The 20,511-nt window shown below is 38.8% G+C and overlaps 1 protein-coding gene across 2 annotated transcripts in view; it reads left to right on the top strand.

Moving 5' to 3' along the window:
* Grm5 (glutamate metabotropic receptor 5) overlaps nt 1-20,511 on the top strand; it is a 398,805-nt gene that overhangs the window by 285,596 nt on the left and 92,698 nt on the right. For both annotated transcript variants that reach the window (XM_048359891.1, XM_048359890.1), the window contains exon 4: nt 11,510-11,756. In XM_048359891.1, coding sequence (XP_048215848.1) covers nt 11,510-11,756 — 247 coding nt within the window. The remainder of the gene's footprint in view (nt 1-11,509; nt 11,757-20,511) is intronic.

Here is a 20,511-nt window from a genome sequence, read left to right as displayed (position 1 = left end):
ACCTTGGTCTGCTAATTCCTGTTATTATCTCAGGAATGGCTGAGCAGAGTTTTGTTGATAATAAGATTTCTGTTACTTGAGTATAGTTAGCGACCTTTGTCATAGATGAACAGTTGAGGAGAATTGGTTTCAGGAGAATTCAGGAGGAGGGAAGAAAAGAATGAAATGGAAGGAAAATCAAAATATTAGTAGCTAAGTCTGGGACTGAGAGCACTTCATTAGTATCATCCTTTCTCAGTCTTTGCCTCTAGCACAGAAGAAAATGGAAACGTGTGGCATGTGGTAAACTACTTCATGAGGGGATAGTTTAAAATCTGGGAAAACCATGTGTGGTTGGCTAACATGTGGAAAGACTTAGGAAACAAGACTGTTGCTCTAGTTAATTGCCTCCGCAACACTTGGCAAGTTTTCTGCTGTAAGGGCTCTCTTGATGCCTGACCTTTGCAGTTCTTTCAGGTTCCATTTGGGCCTTCTTCCTTCCTTCCATGTTTCCCAGTGGTCTGAGAGAAGGCACAGACGTAGATATGAACAGGCAAGATTGAATTAAATTCCTTCAGCAGACAAAGAAAATTCATCTGGTGATTCTTTCTCTCAACTGAATCACCAGCTCCCAATAGTTACAGGTAACAATGTTTTCCCCAGTGAAATCAGCCTGCAGGGTGCCACAGCTCCTGGAGAGAAAAAGCAGAAGCAATGAATTCAACATCTGTCTTTTCTTTTTCAAATAGTTTGGCTCAGGAAATCTTTAATCTAGGGTTGTGCTTTGGTATAAAGTTAAGTAATTTGTCATGGCTGGACTACAGCCAGGCAAAGAAACTCATAAGACATTGATTAGAACCAAGACATGAATTATTATAAAAATGAATACTTTAATTAGAACTTGCATAATCAACTGATAACAGGTTGCTTTTCCAAATAACAATTTGAATCATGCCATTATTTGGGTTGCAATCACTGGGAACCAATTGTAGCTTGATTCCATTAAGCAAATTAAATAAATATAAACAAATGTCCCTATTTGGAAGAATACTGGACTCTATCATGTAGAAACTTGTACCTGGAAAACACAAGTTTAGAATCTGGAGTAGCTGCTTAGACTTCCAAGAATCAGGAAGCTCAGCTTTTGGCAGTTTGGTCAGCATCCCTGCATTTGACACCCTGTGTAACTTCATGGTAAATACACACTAGCCATGCTTTTGTTTTACTTCACCTCAGATTCCTGGGAGGTAGCTTCCTGTTTTCGGAGCCTAGTTTATGTTCCCATTGACGAGAAGTTAGGAAATGGAGAACGGAGGAGGGTAGGCTGCTTCAACTTCTCTAATGGAAGCATCAGACAGACATCTTCCATCTAAACAACATGAAGAGTTCATCAGAATTTGTATTCTAGGCAGCCAAATGGTGGGGTTTACTACAGTTTAGTTTAATAATTTTGGACAATGTAAGTGGTCTCATTACCATCAACATTACCATAATTAACATTTGATAAGCAATTACTTGCTTGCTAGGCTCTGTGCTTGCACTTTCTATATATTAACATATTGTATAATGTTTCCCTTCAGTCATAAGACAATTAATGTACTTTTATTGAAAATGGAAGAACTAATGTGTAGAGGATGTAAATGACTTGCTCAAGATTGTAGTGAATGGCAAAGTAATCTCCCATCTGTTCAGTGACTCCAAATAAGATAAACTGTGTGCATATTATGAGATTGATCTCTTACCACTTTTAAAACCATGTTATTGATTTTAAACTTCCCCACACGCCTGACGTATTTGCTAAAAAGTCTAGTGACTAAAACTGTTCTGGTATTGAGATGGCATTCAGTAAGTATTTCTAGAATGAATATATGAAGGTATAGCACATTTTCATTAAACGACTGTTAAAAAGCAGGAGTACTTCTCTAATTGAACATTATGCTGTGCTGATAAGCCTGTGAATGAAAGGGTTAAAGTTGAGGATAAAGATGTTTAACTATATGTTCATAATGGGAAGATAGACAGGGTATTTAAATGGCTGTATTTTCTTTTTAAATCATAAAGCAATTTCTAAAATGGGTCTTTGGTAAGAGATTATACACAGTTGAAATATGTGAATCACCTATACTTTTAATGCCCTGGCTTTCTACTCTAATTTTTAATAGAGTAATCCTACCTATTAACCACAGAAGAGAAGCATTTCAGACATAGGACTAGAAGTATACAGAGACCAACCAGTGCTATCACAATCAAAGATAGATGTCTACACTAACCTCTAGCAATAATATTCCTAAAACTTCAGCATTGTCTCTTTGTGCCAGTCCTGGGACTTGAACCCTGGGCCTGGGCACTGTCCCTGAGTTTCTTTTGCTCAAGGCAAGTGCTCTACCACTTGATTCACTGGGCCACCTCCAGCTATTTTTTTTTCCCAGTAGCTTATTCGAGATAAGAGTCTCACAGAGTGTCCTACCCAGGCTGGCTTCGAACGGCAATCCTAGATCTTAGCCTCCTAAGTAGCTAGGATTATAGGCATGAGCAGCCGGAGCCCAGCAGGAATTCTTTCTAAAGGACAACATTGTCTCAATTATAAATTGGGCCTTTGGGCCAGAATGAATCAATTGAAAGTCTTTTGGAAAACTGGTCTAACTTCAAATTTATAGAATATAAAATAGTATTAATCTGTAATACTTATAAAATAGTTCCTAGTTTCCTCTCACTAGTTCATTTACATGATCTACCTCCATTTTCAGGTATTACTGATGTTGTTACTTTACAGATGAATAAATTTAGACTAAAACAAATTTAATAGAATACCCAAAGCAATAGCATGTAACTTAGAAAAGAGGAGCTGCAATTTTATTCTAAGTCACTGGAATCACATTTTCATTATTTGACTGCTGGCTATAAATGAAAACATTAGTTTGAGATGATACCCATCACAAAACTTATTTTAGACCTTTGCAAAAATATGTGAAACTGCAAAGTTGTTCTCTCAGAAAGTGTTCTTCAAGGAGATTTAATCTAATGGTTTCTGTTACTGGATCTTGTACAGATATTCATATCAGTTCATTGGAAAAATAATGCAGACTTGTTGCTTTGTTTGATAAAAAGTGACTTGTGTAGCAGTTAAGTAGAACTAAGATGAGGAGTTATGTTTTTTTTCCTCATGTTTGTTTGTGATTCTTTATGTTAGTATAGTCCCAGAGTTCCTGGAAATATTTTCATCCCAGATTCTAGCTTTGGGTGGTTTACAGTTTGAGGTGGGTTTACTCTGTTATTAGATAAGTTTTCAACATATACGCACCTCTTTTCTCATATAAAAAGTAAGCTAATCTGCTAAACATTTGTTAATGGTACTTTTTATGACTAAGTTAGAATAATAGGAATTCCTCAATGTTACCCATAATTAGTTGAACTATCTCACATATAATTGCTCATTTGTTCCCCAAGTACTACTCTCAGAAATTAGTAGGAATGGTAATCGTCATTTGCAGTTTGATAACGATGATGTTCTAGAGTGACAGATGTCAGAGGGCTATAACCCCGCCTACTCGGGGTATAGAAGCGGAAGCACCAGGTTTTGAGGCTAGCCCCTAAAAGATTATCTGAAACATGGACTGAACTCACAAGCTATCTGAAATTCAAGCTAAACTGGAAGTATGGCTCAGGTGGTAGGGATGGTAGAGGGCTTTCTTACCAAGCTCCAGGCCCTGAGTTCAATCCACCCTCCTGCAAAAAGAAAATAAGAGTGGCCTTGTTATGTTAAAATGGGAAGGTAGTTCCACAGATGAGAGTCCATCTCCAGGGTCAGACTGAACTAGGTTTTGAAATTCTACTTTACTATATTATATTTTCTTTCTTTGGTAATTTCCATTCCTTTTTAATTCTGCTTCCCTTTCAGGTAGAAGAGTCTTCAAGGATGAATAACTTTGAACAGGACCTAGATTTGCATGATGTTTTCCCTCCATCTATCTCTTTTGATTGCCAGCACCTTTTTTCCTGGGGCTGTTAGAGACCTCTGCTTCCCCCAGGGTGGAAAATGGAGTTGCAGTCTAACTCTGGCCTCCTTAGATCACTGAAGGTCAGAGCAGGACCCAAGAAAAGACAGTGCACTTGGGGGAACACTGGTTGGATAGGGGTGAAAATTGGAAGATGCTAGAGAAGGTATCTTCCATGGGATTTGGTATTATTTGGGAGAAATTTCTGCATTGAGTCTATCTCAGAAAGGGGACTGGAGTTGCAGTGTCTGGTGTCTGGTTTGCAGGCACCTACTGCATTGAATCTCTATGCCTCTACATATTTTGCCCTAGCTCTCAGAAACCAAGTCTTTAAGAAATGGCAATAAAATTATGATTAGCTTGTATGTTTATTGTGAGTGTTCAATGAATTCATAACTGTAAAACTCCTGGCATCTAGTATCTGTGAGATACATGGTCGTCCCATCTCTTCTCCTTTAGTGACTATCTTCAATATATTTCAACTAGAAGTGCATATCAGACACTCATTATCATGGCTGAGTCATTGTTGCCAATATAAAGTAATGCAGACTAAAAAGAAGTCAGTGGTATTACCAGAACCAGCGGCTTTTAAAATATACTTTTGGTATTTTTTAAAAAGATACTTTCTATACTAATCAAACCTGTTGTATTGGAGATGACTATGATTTTGTGGCTGAATTTTTTACCAAAGTTTTGTATGCAACAATGTAACTTGGTTTTTTTTTTATTTTTTGTGATCTTGTACTTCATGTCAATTAAAGTGCTTGTTTTAAGAGATGGGGCTCCCATTAGCAAGCTCATTATATTTAATTAGAAGAAGGCCTTAATGGAGTCTAATTTTTTCTGTGCTGCTTCCTGTTAGAAGCCTAAAGTCCAGAACATAGTTTGAATAAATAAGTTTAGTAATCGCAATGTTTTAAAAGTGGGGAGTGGCAATTTTATAAGTACTGATCTAGTCACTCTGTGTGTGTGACCTGCCTATCTGTAAAAATACCACGCTAGTGCCTGGCACAGGGAACAGACATCTGCGCATGTGCTCTCTCACTATCTCATTCCACAAAAAAAAAGGATCATTTCAAAAATTCCTTTCAAAATGAGGTAGCTTTGAAAAAAAATAGTTAGGTTCTGCGTGGAAAACGGTATTTGGGATTCACAGCAAAAAGACTGTATTAAAATATTAGCTAGAGATGAGAGCCACATGTCTTCAGAAACATAGCCAGCTTGAGCCTAAAACAGAATTGTGACAAAGAAAAGTGACAGGAGTACGGTCTTGCTCTCCTAAGGAGATTGTGATGTTATGGCTTGGGCTCACATTCTTTTCAATAATATCATGACTACTCTCCTTCCTCTCTCTCTGTTTGGTTCTTTTTCACTCACACTGCATATGGATGCCCCTCCAAATAATATAACGTGAATGAAAGAGAGATGCTATCTGAAGGAACATAGCCATTAGATTTGCCAACTGGCTGCCCATGGGGTTTGTCATTTAAATTTAAAATTTGGTGTTCTGCAGGAAGAACTGCACAGTCCCGGTGGAGCATCTGCAGCTCCCGGAAGGAGCCTCTCCTGTCGCAGCTGCTCTGTTCATTTGCATTTCAATATGAGCATTTAGAGGTCAACTGCCGGTATTCCAGACACAGTGGTGAACTGGAAACACTGCCAGTGGTAGCAACTGGTTTCTCTGTTGGCATGGGCACAGTAACACTGCCGGGATGGGAACCAGAAGATCTGGCAAGGGCTACTGCGCCCATAGACTATGTCACGAATCATCGTCTGAGCCACAGAACCAAAAACCAATCTTTTAGTTTTTTATTATCTTTAAGAAGTTATACAATGAGATTTCAATTCCAAAAGTCACCTTATGCATACAGCTCCTGTTGCTCAATGTCACTCCTTCCATGACCATGACTCTCATCTCTCTCAACCTAGCCATTCCTTTTTTTTTTTTTTTTTTGCTGGTCCTAGAACTTGAGCTCTGGGTCTATGCGCTGTCCCTGGGCTCCTTTTGCTCAAGGCTAGTGTGCAACTACTTGAACCACAGCACCACTTCCAGCTTTTTCTGTGATTAATTGGAAATAAAAGTCTCACAGCCTTTCCTGCCCAGGCTGGCTTTGAAACATGATCCTCAGATCTCAGCCTCCTGAGTAACTAAAATTACAGGTGTGCCATAGGCACCAGGCTTATTTCATTAATCCTAGCTAATGCTCCTATCTAAACTATATTATAATACTTGTTTCCTGTTTGAATGGATGTTGGGTCTTATATAGTAAGCCCATATGGTCTTAATGATTTAAATTTAATGATTTAAAGTTAAATTATAATAATTAAGGGTCCATCATTAAATTGTTAACAATGATAAAGAAGAGCAATATGAGCTCAATCCACAAAGTGAATTGTCTATTCTGAACATCTATCAGACTCCTATGAGAGATTTAGAAGCTTCTGTTTAAAGGTAGGTATTTAGTAATACTAAATAAAAGATTGTCCCCTATAAACTCAGTGTACAGATCTGAGATGAGCATGATGATTTTAGCCTTCATATTCATAACTCCAATACATGGCCAAAAGGATTTCATGTAGTAATAGGATTATAATACAACTGTACTGGGGAAGTTGCTCTGCCCTCTGCTCTATCGGGAAATAGAGCAGTGTGTCCTTGGCCTTGTATAACTGAAATCTAATCGTCAGATTCTTTTTTTTTTTGGCCTGTCCTGGGCTTGGACTCAGGGCCTGAGCACTGTCCCTGGCCTCTCTGTGCTCAAGGCTAGCACTCTGCCACTTGAGCCACAGCGCCACTTCTGGCCATTTTCCATATATGTGGTGGTGGGGAATCGAACCCAGGGCTTCATGTATAAGAGGCAAGCACTCTTGCCACTAGGCCATATCCCCAGCCCCCTAATCGTCAGATTCTTAAAGAGTAAGATAATTCAGAAAAGAAATGATAGAGATAACTTGTTTCAATACAATGTGTATTTTTTTCATTTCAGTGTTAGAGTATGCTACCTAACACCTTCTTACAGATGTACAGCCACCTCCATAGAAAAAGCTGCATGTATTCCTATACCCTCCTTCCTGTAGTCTTCTCTTGCTTGTGAGTAGATGGTGACTAGTAAGAACAATCTGAAAATATGTTTGTGACTCTACTAGGGCTAATAGAAGTAATTAAATTGGTGGGGTTTTTTTTCCTTCACAGTCTGGCCCCATGCCCGGTGATGATGGCTCATTCCTGTAGTCAGAGTTGCTCCAAAGGCTTAACTCAGAAGATGGAGGTTTGAAGCCAGCCAGGATGAAAAACTATGAGATTCTTATCTCCAGTTCACCAGCAGAAAGATAGAAGTGAAGATGTGACTCAAGCAGTAGAGCACTAGCCTTGAGCAGGTGCTCAAGTCCCAGTAATAGGAAAGAAAGAGGGAAGGAAGGAAGGAAGGAAGGAAGGAAGGAAGGAAGGAAGGAAGGAAGGAAGGAAGGAAGGAAGGAAGGAAGGAAGGAAGGAAGGAAGGAAGGAAGAAAGGGAGGGAGGGAGGGAGGGAAGGAAGGAAAGAAGGAAAGAAGGAAGGAAGGCAGGCAGGCAGGCAAAGTCATTTTATTACTCCTGAATCAGGAATTTTCAACCAAGTTGCTGAAAACATCTTTAAATCATGACTCCTTTGCCACTCCTAATGAAAATAGCATTACTTAAGGAATTAGGAGAGAAGGAGGCTGGGCCTGCTGCCACCAAGTAAAGATGTGTCTTTAGAAAAGTCCTTTCTCTCCCTTGTGGACTTACATCTTCATCTGTATGAACCAAATTAGGAGTTGCAGTATCAGATGAATCATGGGAGAGAAGGGTTATATAGAAGAGGAGAGAGTTCTTATTTACCATGTAAGAATATGAAACTGGAGTTGTTCTATTTTCTGATTTTTCAAAATGAGCCTTCATAGCTGGTTATTTGAAATTTCCACTAAAAGGCATTTGGGTCAAGCAAAGCGTAGATAAAGGTCACATTCAGCCCAGAGCGTCTATTTTTGCAGGCTTTCTACTAGGTGGTCTCTGAGTCCCTTGCATCTCGACATCCTCATTCTCTAACTCTGCCTTGTTAACATAGACTGATTTCTTCTTCTTTAATATCAATTAAGCTCCTAAGTTTTGGTCCCAAGTTGAATAAAGAGCAAGTATTGTGGGCTATAGAGTTAAATTGTAATCACAGGTTGGAAGGTTTCAGTTTCTGCTAATGTTTTCAGAGACTTCTGATTTGATTATGCAACACTCAATTTGGGCTTGAATATTAAGTGCTATAAATCAAAGATCCATTTTGAATAAAGGAAGATAGAAGGAAGAGCCACTATTCTGTTTTTATTTCCCCTCTGCAGACAGCTGGAAATAGCTGTCAAGTTTGGCTTGGCTGTATATCCTTAGGCCAGGCTGATCCCAGTTTACAACCCCCTTGCCCCACTAAAACTAATCCCTGAGCAAAGTAAATACTGCTAAAGGAAATCCAATTCTTTCAAACACCAACATGCCAACTAATTAACATAGCAATTCTCTCCGAGAGCTTAGTGGTGAGAAAAGATGTCTGGGTAAAATGGAGATTTCATTTTGCACACTTGGCCTTCACAATTTGCCTAATGAGATGAAATGCCTTGAGTCTTCACAAACTTCTATACTGTGCCTGTTCATAAAATGCTCAGGGAGGTTTTATTTTGTTATTTTATTTTTGAAGACAAAGATGTTATCTTTCTTGTGTTTGTGTCACCAGAAGAGTCTGAAATACAATAGGGATTCAATAAATATCTTTTCAACCAGTAACTTAATCTCTGAATGAGTCAATGAATAAATTAACTAATGAGCTAGAATTTCTCTCAAGGGCCAAAGCTACAAGAACAAAGGAACTGAATATAACTCTTTGAGCTCTATTAAGCCATCTGAAGAGAGATTATATAAACCAAACAAAAACAGGAATTTTAGGAACATAAATGGAAGACCAGCAAAAGTTGATGGGACTCTAATGTCACCCGTAAATGATTGCATACATACCCTTTCAATATCAACCTACATTTCTGGAATTTTATTCACTCATCAGGAAAAATATTACATCATTTGCAGGGAAATAGATGGACCCAGAAACAAGCAATTACATTATGTGAAGTTAAATCAAGCTCAGAGAGAAAAAGGGCATGTTTTCTTTCATATGTGGAAGTTAGTTCTAAAGTATAAACATATATAAAAATATAGATAAGCTCATATGTGTTTATATATAAACACACTGACTACAGTATGTATGCTGTACACAGGGGAAAAGTAGAATGGTGTAGCTCCTTTAAACAACTAACTTATCTAACTAACTACAGTTTAATCAAATGAATACCAGGAAACTGAAACATGTACTGTTAGAGAGAAGGGCAGAAAAAAATGGACAGGGGAAGGGGTAGGGTGAATACATCTTAATATTCAATATGAAAATGGAGCCAGATAACTTTCAGGGCTGGGTGAGTTTAGGACAGATGGCGGGGGGCAGGGGGGAAGGTAGAAAGAGTGACATTGATCAAGATGCATTGCATCTACAAACTGACTTGTTGAATTGAAACCTCCTTGTACAACTACTTATAGGGAATTTTTAATTAAAAAAAATAAAAGCTGATAGGACTGTAAGGCCACTCCTACTCGAAGGGAGCCAATTCTCTTTCAATATCATCACAGGGCTCTGCAAATTTTCAATAAAATGCTACCTTCAAGTTGTTTGCATCTTACAAGAGCTTTTTAACAATTGTTCACTCACTTTTGTCTGTTAATATGCACCTTCCTTCCACAAAACATGGATTCCCTCCTGTGTAGAGCTCACCACAACCTGTACAAATCTTAATCTTGGACCTAAGCACTATTATACACTGGGTTCAGTTCTCAGAACTCTGATGTGCACGCCTGTCTAACTCAGGAGACCTGGGGGTATCAACAACACAGATCATTTCTCCCCGTTCCCCGTTCTGACCACTTCCACGTTCTGAGTTCTCCCACCTGCCTTCTAGGAAGAAAGATGAGATTTCCGCTTCTTCCTGGGCCTCACTGTTTGTGTTTGTGTTACTTCACTGGAAAGGAGAAAGTGAGATGAAGCTAGGAAAAAAAAAACGTGAAACACGTGGGAAGTTCTCCAAAATCCTGCCGCACGTTTCCTTTGATCACAGATAAATCTCACCTTTAGAATTATAGGTGCCTTCTCCGTGGCATTTGCCTCTATAATCTTCTGTCATTACATTTACAGGGCATAGCTGATAGCTCGCAGAAAACAAAAATGTATTTTTCTCTGACCTCAGTCAATTGCAGATAACCTCTTTCTGCTTGTCAGTTTCGAAACGGACAACAGCTTTTCTTGAATTCTTTCTAGTTTTATCTTTTGTACTTCTTAGAGTTCAATTCGGAAGATGTTGGAGGGAAAGAAAGATATAGGAAAGTAACCATAAATGATTCGTTACCTTTTCATTTCTTATCTCAGTGATGTAGCCATTAAGTCCAAGAGTCACTTTACATTCCGCAGGAGACACTACGCTCCTCTTCTACCATATGTACTGCAGCACAACTTCCCTTCAGTTTTCTTAGATGGGAAAAATACATGTGATTTGTTATAAGGATGCGCACATCATCTAACAAATCCTTTTGTAACTTGAGGTGTTGTTTAGTTGTGTATAAATAAGTGTATTTCTACCAATAAATGGTTTATAGTAAAATGATTTGATAATCTGAGAACCAGACAAGGTATTTGGGGACAGTCCTGGGGGCATGCTGTTATGTATCTGGCCTCACTCTTACACTCAATGTATGCTAGGAGTGCTAGTCACATGTCAGGTGCCTTAGAGGTACAAGGGCTACACTTGTGAAAACAAAGATCATTGTCCTCAGAAAGTCCAAATTGTCCCACAAGCCAGAGGCAGACCACATATACAACTCCCAGATTTAATCCCATACTAGTGGGAGAACTACAAGCATGCAAGTTCTATGTAGGATGTTTAATGACATTTGATCATTACCTTTCATAACTTCCAAATAAGCCAATTTAGGCTTTGGGCCTGGAAGCAGTAAGTGACAAATCATCACATAGGTAAGTTGGAGCCAAATGGTAGATGGTAGTAGACAGATGATACTTTAGCTCAGCAAAGAGGAATTAATAGTTTAGAAATCAAACATTTATTTAGTATTTTTGAACCAATAAGGCCTAGTATCATAGAAGAAAGACGCCAGAGAAACGAATCTGACTTTTGGATAAATTTTGTAGTAGAGAAATGCGGCACCCTCCTGAATCTAATCCCAAAGTTTGATTACTGGAAAACTTTACTACTTGGGGGAATTCAGATCTTCCTCCAAGATTTGGAAGCAAGGCTTGAAAATGTTTGTTAGAAACAATATATTGGCATCTGTTCCCTTCCATCATGTCTTCCTTCCTCCCTTCCTCCCTCCCTCCATCCCTCCACTACTCCATCTCTCTGTGTGTCTCTCCATCTCTCCCTGTCTTTCTCTCTCAGTAGAAGTAAATCTTAGTTTTCATCCTGATTTTGTTTCCCACCAGGTTCCTTGACTCTCAGAACACATCATGTTCAAGACTCCAAAATGGGATTTGTGATCAATGCGATCTACTCTATGGCCTATGGACTCCATAACATGCAGATGTCCCTCTGCCCCGGCTACGCAGGGCTTTGCGATGCCATGAAACCCATCGATGGGCGGAAACTCTTGGACTCCCTGATGAAGACCAATTTCACTGGAGTTTCTGGAGACATGATCCTATTTGATGAGAATGGAGACTCTCCCGGAAGGTATTATTATGATTCTTTATTGACAACACAGCCTGATAAAAACTCTTCATCCTGAGGTGCTTGCTACTCTCCCCTCTGGTAATTCAGGTTTCCTGGTGATATTTCCCTAGTGTTGGTAATTTAAAGTAGGCAAAGACGGAGAGGAAGTCTCGCTCAATGTGACCAACGCGTTGATGCCTATGTCACACATGTACTTTTGAAATTCCCCCACATTCCAAAGACCACAAGTTAGAGGCAAGAGCCTCAATTTATCATAGACATACAGAAGCTGTCTCTGTGGTTTCTTAGTACACGTTATTTCCTATAGTCTACATGTTATTTCATCATGTTATTTCCTATACTCTCCATCTCCTTGGATCATAGAACTAGTTTGAAATAGGAAAAAATCAATTTTCAGAGTCTCCAGAAATAGAGCTGAGGTATTTGAAGATTGTTTAGTATTTATTTATTTAGATTATTATTTTATAATCATAAATCATGTTTTATCTTGTTATCCTCCAGCTGTAGACTTTCTCCCTTATTGAGTACTAACTTGGTCATTTCTCTGAAATTTCACCTTTCATTATTTATAGGGAGTTGCTAACAAGCATGCAACTTACTCATAATTATAAGTGACCCTTTAGAAAACTCATTATGCATCCAAAATTTACCATAATTGTTCACATCTATTACATGCTCCAAATTTTTAAGGGACTCTACATATACAGTTTGTGTGTGTGTGTGTGTGTGTGTGTGTGTGTGTGTGTGTGTGTGCAGAGAGAGAAAGTGAGAGAGAGAGAGAGTCCTGGTGCAGTGCATGGGCTTGAACTGAAGACCTGAGCACTGTCCCTGAGCATTTTTGCTCAAGGCTGCACTCTACCACTTGATCTATGGCTCTACCTCTGGCTTTCTCTTTTTAAAATCTTTTAGGAGTTAAGAGTCACAAATTTTCCTGTGTTGGGGTGTCTTGTAACTGTAATTTCTTTTTAATCTCAGCTTTCAGAGTAGCTAGGATTACTTCTGAGAGCTACCAGTGCCCAGCTATACATACATTTTTAATCCATGAAGGGAAATTTGCTGAAATTATATTCCAAGTTATAGCAGGGCTAGATCTTGACTCTGCTTTGTACCAGCGAGTCGGGGTCCTTCCACCCTGATGCAACATTCCCAAGGCTCTTCCAGGGCCCGCAGTGCTCAGCAGCTATGTCTGGCAAAGCGTCTGCATTCGCTGTTTGCAGTTGATGCTGCCAGGAAGCCTCACAAGTACCTCTGCAACTTATCCCCTTTCGGTGCGCACTTTCTGCCAGCAATCTTGGCTTAGCACATTTCCGAATCCTAAGGTAAGCTGGAGCTTGTCCTGGGTACCGCTGTCACCATCACACATGCCGGTCTACTAAGTAACAGCTAGCTCCAGATCTCACAGCCAAAGGAAAAGCTGGCTATGTTTTCTTTTCTAAAGCTCTGGAAGTACTGCCCCAGTCAGCCTATTTGCTAAGATGAGCTGGCTTTTACATCATTATTTTTCTATTATTTTGACTATCTAGTGTATACTTCAGGGAGGGAAGGCAAGATTTTTCTCAGGGCCACACAAATGTTATAAATATTCTCAGGGTAAGTTGACACAGGAGTTCAGTCTTAGTTGACACAGGAGTTCAGTCTTCTGGCTCTGAACTACTTGTGCATGGATTTTTCTGTTCCTGTGTTGTTCTCTTATGAAGTTATGTTACTCAACCCAGGGCCTGATAATAGACAATAACTGCTAGTCCATCAGTTCAAAAGTTTTCAAGCCATGTGTCCAGCCAACTCGACAAACCTGATAGCAAGACAATGTCTTAGGTGACTGGATTCCAGTGGGAAATCCTTTTATGTTAGCTAGAGAATCACTGCTTGCCTCATAATTCCCCAAACACGCTACAATGTCAGGACTTTTAGGACACTGGCTCTTCATTGTATTGGAACACAAATTCCTGCAGGACTCAGATGAAATGCCACACATTGCATTTTGCAAACAGCTTCCCTGAATTCAGGATTCTCTCAAGTTTATCCCTGTGCTACTTAGTTGGACTATTCCATTAAAGCATTAAAAAATTATTGGAGTTGGACTCTGAGGGCATGGACGAGACCCAGGAAGAAAGAGTTGAAACAGTTTTTTTTTCCAAGCTAATCAAAATTTCTTTCTTTATTTAAGTACTCATACAAAGGTGTTTCAATTTAACATGTCATTTCGTGAGTATAATACTTCTGGATCAGTGTTCAACTTTTCATTATTCTCCAACTTTTCAACACCACTCATCCCTCTCAATGTACCTAGTTCTAGTTATATCATTTTTTAAGAATAACTTTACAACAAGACTGGCTAACAGTGAGATTGTCTCAAAAAATATTTTTGAGTATATATTCGAGCCCAGCCCTAAGCTACATGCTCTACTATGTAGACTTCTGATGTAAGTAATGTTACCATTCTCTCTTCCAGCTAAACAAACTCACAAAGGTTAAATGACTCACCCTAAGACATAGTCTAACAAATGATAGAGTTAAGATTGTAACTTAGTCTCTCAGGATTCAACTCCTTACACATCAGCCCCCCAATTAATCAAAATCACAAAAACATTTCCCGAGGAGTAGTCAGGATATTGATATTTTTGATATTGGTATTTGTGTAGACTAAAGGCTACTGCTCTGCTGAATCAAAAGGTTCCCAAGTTGGGAAAGAAACTAGACATGCCTGTATAACAAGAAACTCCCTCCAAAGATGAAGCCGAGAGAAATAGCTCACCATATTGCCACACATTCTTGTAAATTGTTCTAATATATTTGAATCATTGCTTTTAAAACTCATGTATTGTTAGCATATACTATCCAAGCATAATTCTTTATTAAAAGTTGTTGGTGCTGTCAGTGATACAGAATCCAGAACTTTTCGATTTAGAAACATTTAACTAGTAATATAATTCCACCAACATGCACTGAGGTGGTAATCCTTAATCAACATATTAATATTTCTGCACCAAAACATATGAATATTCACATTCATTATTATAAATAGACTATAAATACCCTAATGAGAGTTCACATCAGGTGTTATCACCTGATAATTTTAGATAGGTCTATCCTTTGCTGCAAAGTTATGAAAAGTATGATTTTCAGAGTTTGGAGGATTTCAGAATTACATAAAAGAAATGGGAACCGCTATTTCCGACCAGCAACCCAGCTCATGTAACCGAGTCACCTCATTAAGTTAGATACTATGGCTGCTCTTGCCCGCTAATAGTAGGCTGAGTGATTCAAGACTGCCTCACAGCTTAAAATAGTCCCCATCTTCCCTTAGCTGGAAACGTTTGCAGCGCTCTGGTGTAGAGGTTCCTTTGGGAAAATACCTTTCCGAAGCCTTGTTACTGCCAGGGACCCAGCGTAAGTGCACGGAAGACACAGGGAGGACAATGTTATTCTGAAGACAGCCAAGGAGCACAAGTGGGAGACCTTTCTTCTCTAAGGACTAGTTGGGTATTCAGAACCTCATTTTCAGCGTGCACCAGATCCTGGTGTGGAAGGCAGTCAGAGGCACGGGTGTCGCCCTCGTCATGTACCAATGATGTCCAGCCCTGTGGCTGGATGTTCCCCTAGCCATCACATTCTAGAGTACATAGTACAGATTTTGCATGCACAGAATTTGAAAACAAGCTATAAGATACTTTATTATCGTCTAAGGGCAAAATTCTTGCATTTTTCTATTAAGTAATTCAACGTTAGCTTAAAGTAGAATAAATGCATATTGAAATCCCTTCAGTGGCCATCAAAAGTGTACCAGAGAAAGGAATATGAGAAAGTTATCTTTTAAAAAAATGAGGAAAAAAAATTAAGCTGAAAGAAGAATGGAGACAAGGAAAGGAAGGATAAAAATGCATGGAACACCTATCAAGTATGAAGCCAGGACAGAAGACATTGTAGGTATTGAGCTTGTTTGCATATAATTCTTAATATATTATGTACAATATATTGTACAAGGGACAAAGAGAAATAGATGATCTGTGTTAACATATTAATTTTCCAGGGGAGAAATCTTGAGTCTCAGAAAAGTAGAAAGACAGATCCAAGATTACCTAGACAGTAAGTAACAACGAAAGAACAATATGCAACTCTCAAACATAACCATCAAATGAAAACTGTCCTGGATTTTTAAAATCAGTTTTTCTTATATGACACTTGAAATAATTTAATCTATAAAGTAGAAAAGGATTCCATTAGCAGTAATATTATGATTAATGATTTTGTTCAAACTAATTCTGTGGTCTCTCTTTCATCTTTTACCTAATCCCAAGGCATTTAATTGTTCTTATAGTTGCTTTGTTGGATGGAATTGGATTTGAAGTTTCTGTTATACTGGCTCCTCTACACTTTTATCACATATTTATAAGAATTTCACTTTTTAGGAAATCTTTAGCACCAGAATTACTGCCTGACAGAATAATCTCCAGAATTCTCTCCCCCAATAATTATCCCATTCCCCTTACAGCCTCCTGCTTTTAGCCCCAGAGAAACACAGTCTCATTAAGAAATATATTAATTTCTGATCAACAGACTTCTGCTGGTTTCAGTTCAATGGTTTAACAGAACTGATTTTTATTGGGCTATAATTTGAGTTTTGTTCAATTTTTGAAAACTTACATAAAACTTATTTTAAAACTTAGGATATTTCAGCTCTAAATTATAACCAGTGAAGGAAGAGATGGTGTGCAGACACAGCAAGTGGAAAGAGGGGAGATCAAAGAAAACGAGTCTTGCACAGGGACCCAAAGTAAGCAGGTGCAAGTATCACAGGAGAGCAGTGCAGGAGGAGGGACAAGCCTGGAGGGGGTGGAAGAAAGGGAAAGGAGCTGTGTCCTGGAACTCGTTGATTTAACTGGGATCTCTACCAAATCAACAACAACAAAGAATTCACTCTTTGGTAAAATAATGCAGTTTTTCATATTAATGCAGAAGCATTATAGGAAGTCAACAAATATATGTATGTATATACCTAAATATACATATATATATATGTACACACATTTATTTATTTTTGTTGGTCGTGGGGATTGAACTCTGGGGCCTGTCAACATCCCCTGAGTTCTTTTTGTTTTTGCTTGGATTTTTTTTTGCCAGGCCTGGGGTCTGGGCACTGTCCCTGAGCCTCTTTGTGTTCAAGGCTAGCACGCTACCATTTGAACCACATTGCCATTTCCAGCATTTTTGAGTAGTTAGCTGGTTATAAGAGTTTCACGGGGATTTTTCTGCCTGGTCCTGCTTCAAACTGTGGTCCTCAGATCTCAGCTTCCTGAGTAGCTAGGATTACAGGTGTGAGCCACTGGCGCCTGACCTTCGTTCAGTATTTTAATTCTTACACTCATGTTTTGGGGCCTTGTTCTTTGTTGTGTTTAATGCCAATAATGAAGCTTGAACTCAGAGCTTTTGCTCTTAATTCCACTCGAGGCTGGCACTCAACACTTGAGCCACACCTCCACTTCTAGCTTTTTTGGTAGTTTATTGGAGATAAGAGTCTCACAGACTTACTTGCCTTTCTTTCTTTCTCTTTCCCTCCTTCTCTCCTCCTCCTCCTTTTTCTTTCTTATTCTTCCTCTTCAGCTTCTTCATCTTCTTCTCCTTCCTACTACTGAAATTTTTTTAAAGAATGGCACTTGTTCATAACCACATTTTCTTTACTGATATCTCTTTGTGTTTGTCTTGTAGATAATCAATATTTATCAGAAAATAAGATCAATTCAAAAGTGTAGGTTCATTGTTTCTGTTATTACAACAGATGGGCAAATTCAAAATTAAGATTTAACTTTTCTTAAAATCATCTCTCTGCCAAACACGACACTTACTTATCTATAAAGTCGTTATGACTGTTTTCAAAAACTGAATTCTTTCACATTTTGCCATTTCTTATGCATAAAACCAGGGGGCCAGGTTATAGAAATAAAATAAAATATAGGGAGGATCACTTAGCTGTTGCAAGTAGTTCTGGGGCCAAACTACAAAAAGTTGATCATTTATCTGTTTCAAGTTCATCTGTGGTTATCTCATGGAGAAGAAAGAGCAAGAGATTTGATATCCAGGGCTTTGCTGAAAGCTTGGTTTCTGACACATGAGTTCTCTGCAACATGGTTGTAATAGTCAAATTCACTCAGCTTCCAGCTCATTATCTAACAAATGACAGCTCCAACTAGACACTGTCAAGATTAAACACTGGTAAAAATGGGGCTAAGAGCTCATTTCTTTGTGTGAGGAATGAAACACTCCTATTTCTTGAAATTATCGGTCACCAGCAGTTAAGCTTTCCGACACTGACATTTCTTGTCATTGACAAATCAACAAGCTTATCTTCTAAGGCTGAGAAACCTATATGTTTGAAGTAGGCAGTTACATAATCCATGAGTTCTTGCTGTGGTGTTCTATGTTTTAGTATTTCAGGTATGGTGTGCTTAGTAACCACGGGATAACTGTGACTGTGTGGAAATTATGTCTCATGGATTTTGACTGAGAACTGGAATTGAGACAGTTACCCAAATTTGTTACCAACTGCAAACAAAACATCATCCTTAGCTACTGAACAGGCAACAAAATGTTTAAATGAATTAACATTATGAAAAAGACTTTATCGTGTAAACTGGAACTGGGAATAAAAACAGAGTGACACTATTGTGCAATGCAGTTTCAATAGGCTTCAGTCTTTCTGTACCAAGCACTGGTTTCAGGATTGTAATCAGGTCATTGGAACCCAATTACTAGAAACTTTCCCATGCTCATCCATTTCCAAAGAGCTCAGCCCGTAGAACATGGGTAGTCAGAGAAGCATTCCGGAGCCCACATGTAGCTACAGAAGGTCCCAAGATGTTGGTGGCTCATGCCTGTAAACCTAGCTACTCAGGAGGCTGAGATCTGAAGATCACAGTTCAAAGCCAGCCTAGGCAAGAAAGTCCACAATACTTTTATCTTCTGTTAACTACCAAAAGCTAGAAGTGGAGCTGTGACTCAAGTGGTAGAGCACTAAACTTTAGTCAAGAAAGCTAAATTAAGACAATGCCCAGGCCCTCAGCTCAAGCTCCCGTTCTGACACACACACACACACACACACACACACACACACACACACACACACACACACACACACACACACATCAATGACTGAAAGAAAAAGAAAGCCTGAGGAACAAAAGCACAGAAAATTATGAAAGCTATTTCATATCTGTTACAGCACATCTTAGGCCCAAAGTCATGAGTTCCCAAAGTTAGATCCGGGTACTTACCCCAACATACCAAATAAAGAGATGAGTTAGCAGCAAATAAGCGAAAACATTTCTAATTCTCTTTCACGTACAAACATTCGCTTCAGGTTTAAATAAAATAGGAGATAGTATGCACAGTGATTGAGCTGTTGCAGTCATGAGTGGGATCTTCAGGCCTAGGTTGTCTGGTAGCTAGTTCCCTGTGTCTAGAAACATTGGCATGCTTTACGACATGGAGTTATAAACTTGCTGGTGGCTTGTGCTTGTAATTCTAGTTAATTAGAAGGCCAGGATTTTAAGATTGCAGTTCAAGGCCAGACAAAAAAATCTGTGAGACTCTTTTATTATTATTATTATTTGCAGAATTATATTTTCAATGAAGAGAACTGGTCAAAGAACCACATGCAGAAAAATTGATCTTGTATATAACCTATATTCCGAAAAATAAGAACTATCTTTTGTTACAGTCCTGCTCAATCAGTGTGTAAATACACTGATGTACTAAAGGATATTGTGATTTTGACATTTTTTTTTAACATGGTATGAGGTCACTGGAGCCTTGCTTTTGATCACTGATAATTTTTGACATTATTGAGCAAACTTATCTTTGATGATCTTTTTCTTTTTTTCTGAATAATTACTTATTTGTTGTCAAAGTGATGTACAGAGGGGTTACAGTTTCATGCATAAGGCAGTGGGTATGTTTCTTGTACAATTTGTTACCTCCTCCCTCATTTCCCCCTCCCCCTTTTCCCCTCCCCACATGAGTTGTTCAGTTTGTTTACACCAAATGGTTTTGTATGTATCGCTCATGGAGTCATTTGTCTTTTTATCCTTTGTCTCTCCATTTTGGTATTCGGTGAGACCTTTATCTCCAATGAACTGCCAAAAGCCAGAAGTAGTGCTGTGGCTCAAGTGGCAGGTACTATAAGCCAAAAAAGCTGAAGAACAGTGCCCAGCCTTGGGTTCAAGCCCTAGGACCGTCACAAATAAAACAAAAGAAGAAGTTATCACCCACGGATGCCTGATGCCCCTTGTTCACATTCACATCCCGTCTATCCTCCAAGATGGCTGCAAAGTGACATCTGAAGAGAATCGTTGAGAGCAAAAAACACAGATGGAAAAATGGAGACTAGGATGCTTCACTTTTAGTCTGTCACCAGTTAACTCATAGGCCCAAGAATGGAGCCAGAGGTTTTCAACCAGCACAGCTGTTTAAGTACCTGCTGCCTACCCATTACGTACCTGTAGTCACTGAAACCGTTGTGATACTGCTCCCTCAGTGTCCGCTAATTAGAACATTTCTGGAAATGTTCTTACATATAAGAAAAGACTTGAAAACAAGCACATGTGTTCCCCCTTTATTTTTTTGTTCCCATACTCAAGAATAATAGCTTATAAAGGCTCTAAACTTACAAAGTGCTTCGCCCTCCCAGCATTCCTACACTGCATTAGGTGCTTTAGAGTAGAGGCTTCTGGGATATGTTTTTAAACCTTCACTTCTAAAC

The sequence above is a fragment of the Perognathus longimembris genome, chromosome 13 (assembly GCF_023159225.1).
Source record: "Perognathus longimembris pacificus isolate PPM17 chromosome 13, ASM2315922v1, whole genome shotgun sequence".
Taxonomy (NCBI): Eukaryota; Metazoa; Chordata; class Mammalia; order Rodentia; family Heteromyidae; genus Perognathus; species Perognathus longimembris.
The sequence above is the reverse complement of the archived record's forward strand: the minus strand, read 5'-3'. Positions and strand labels throughout refer to the sequence as shown.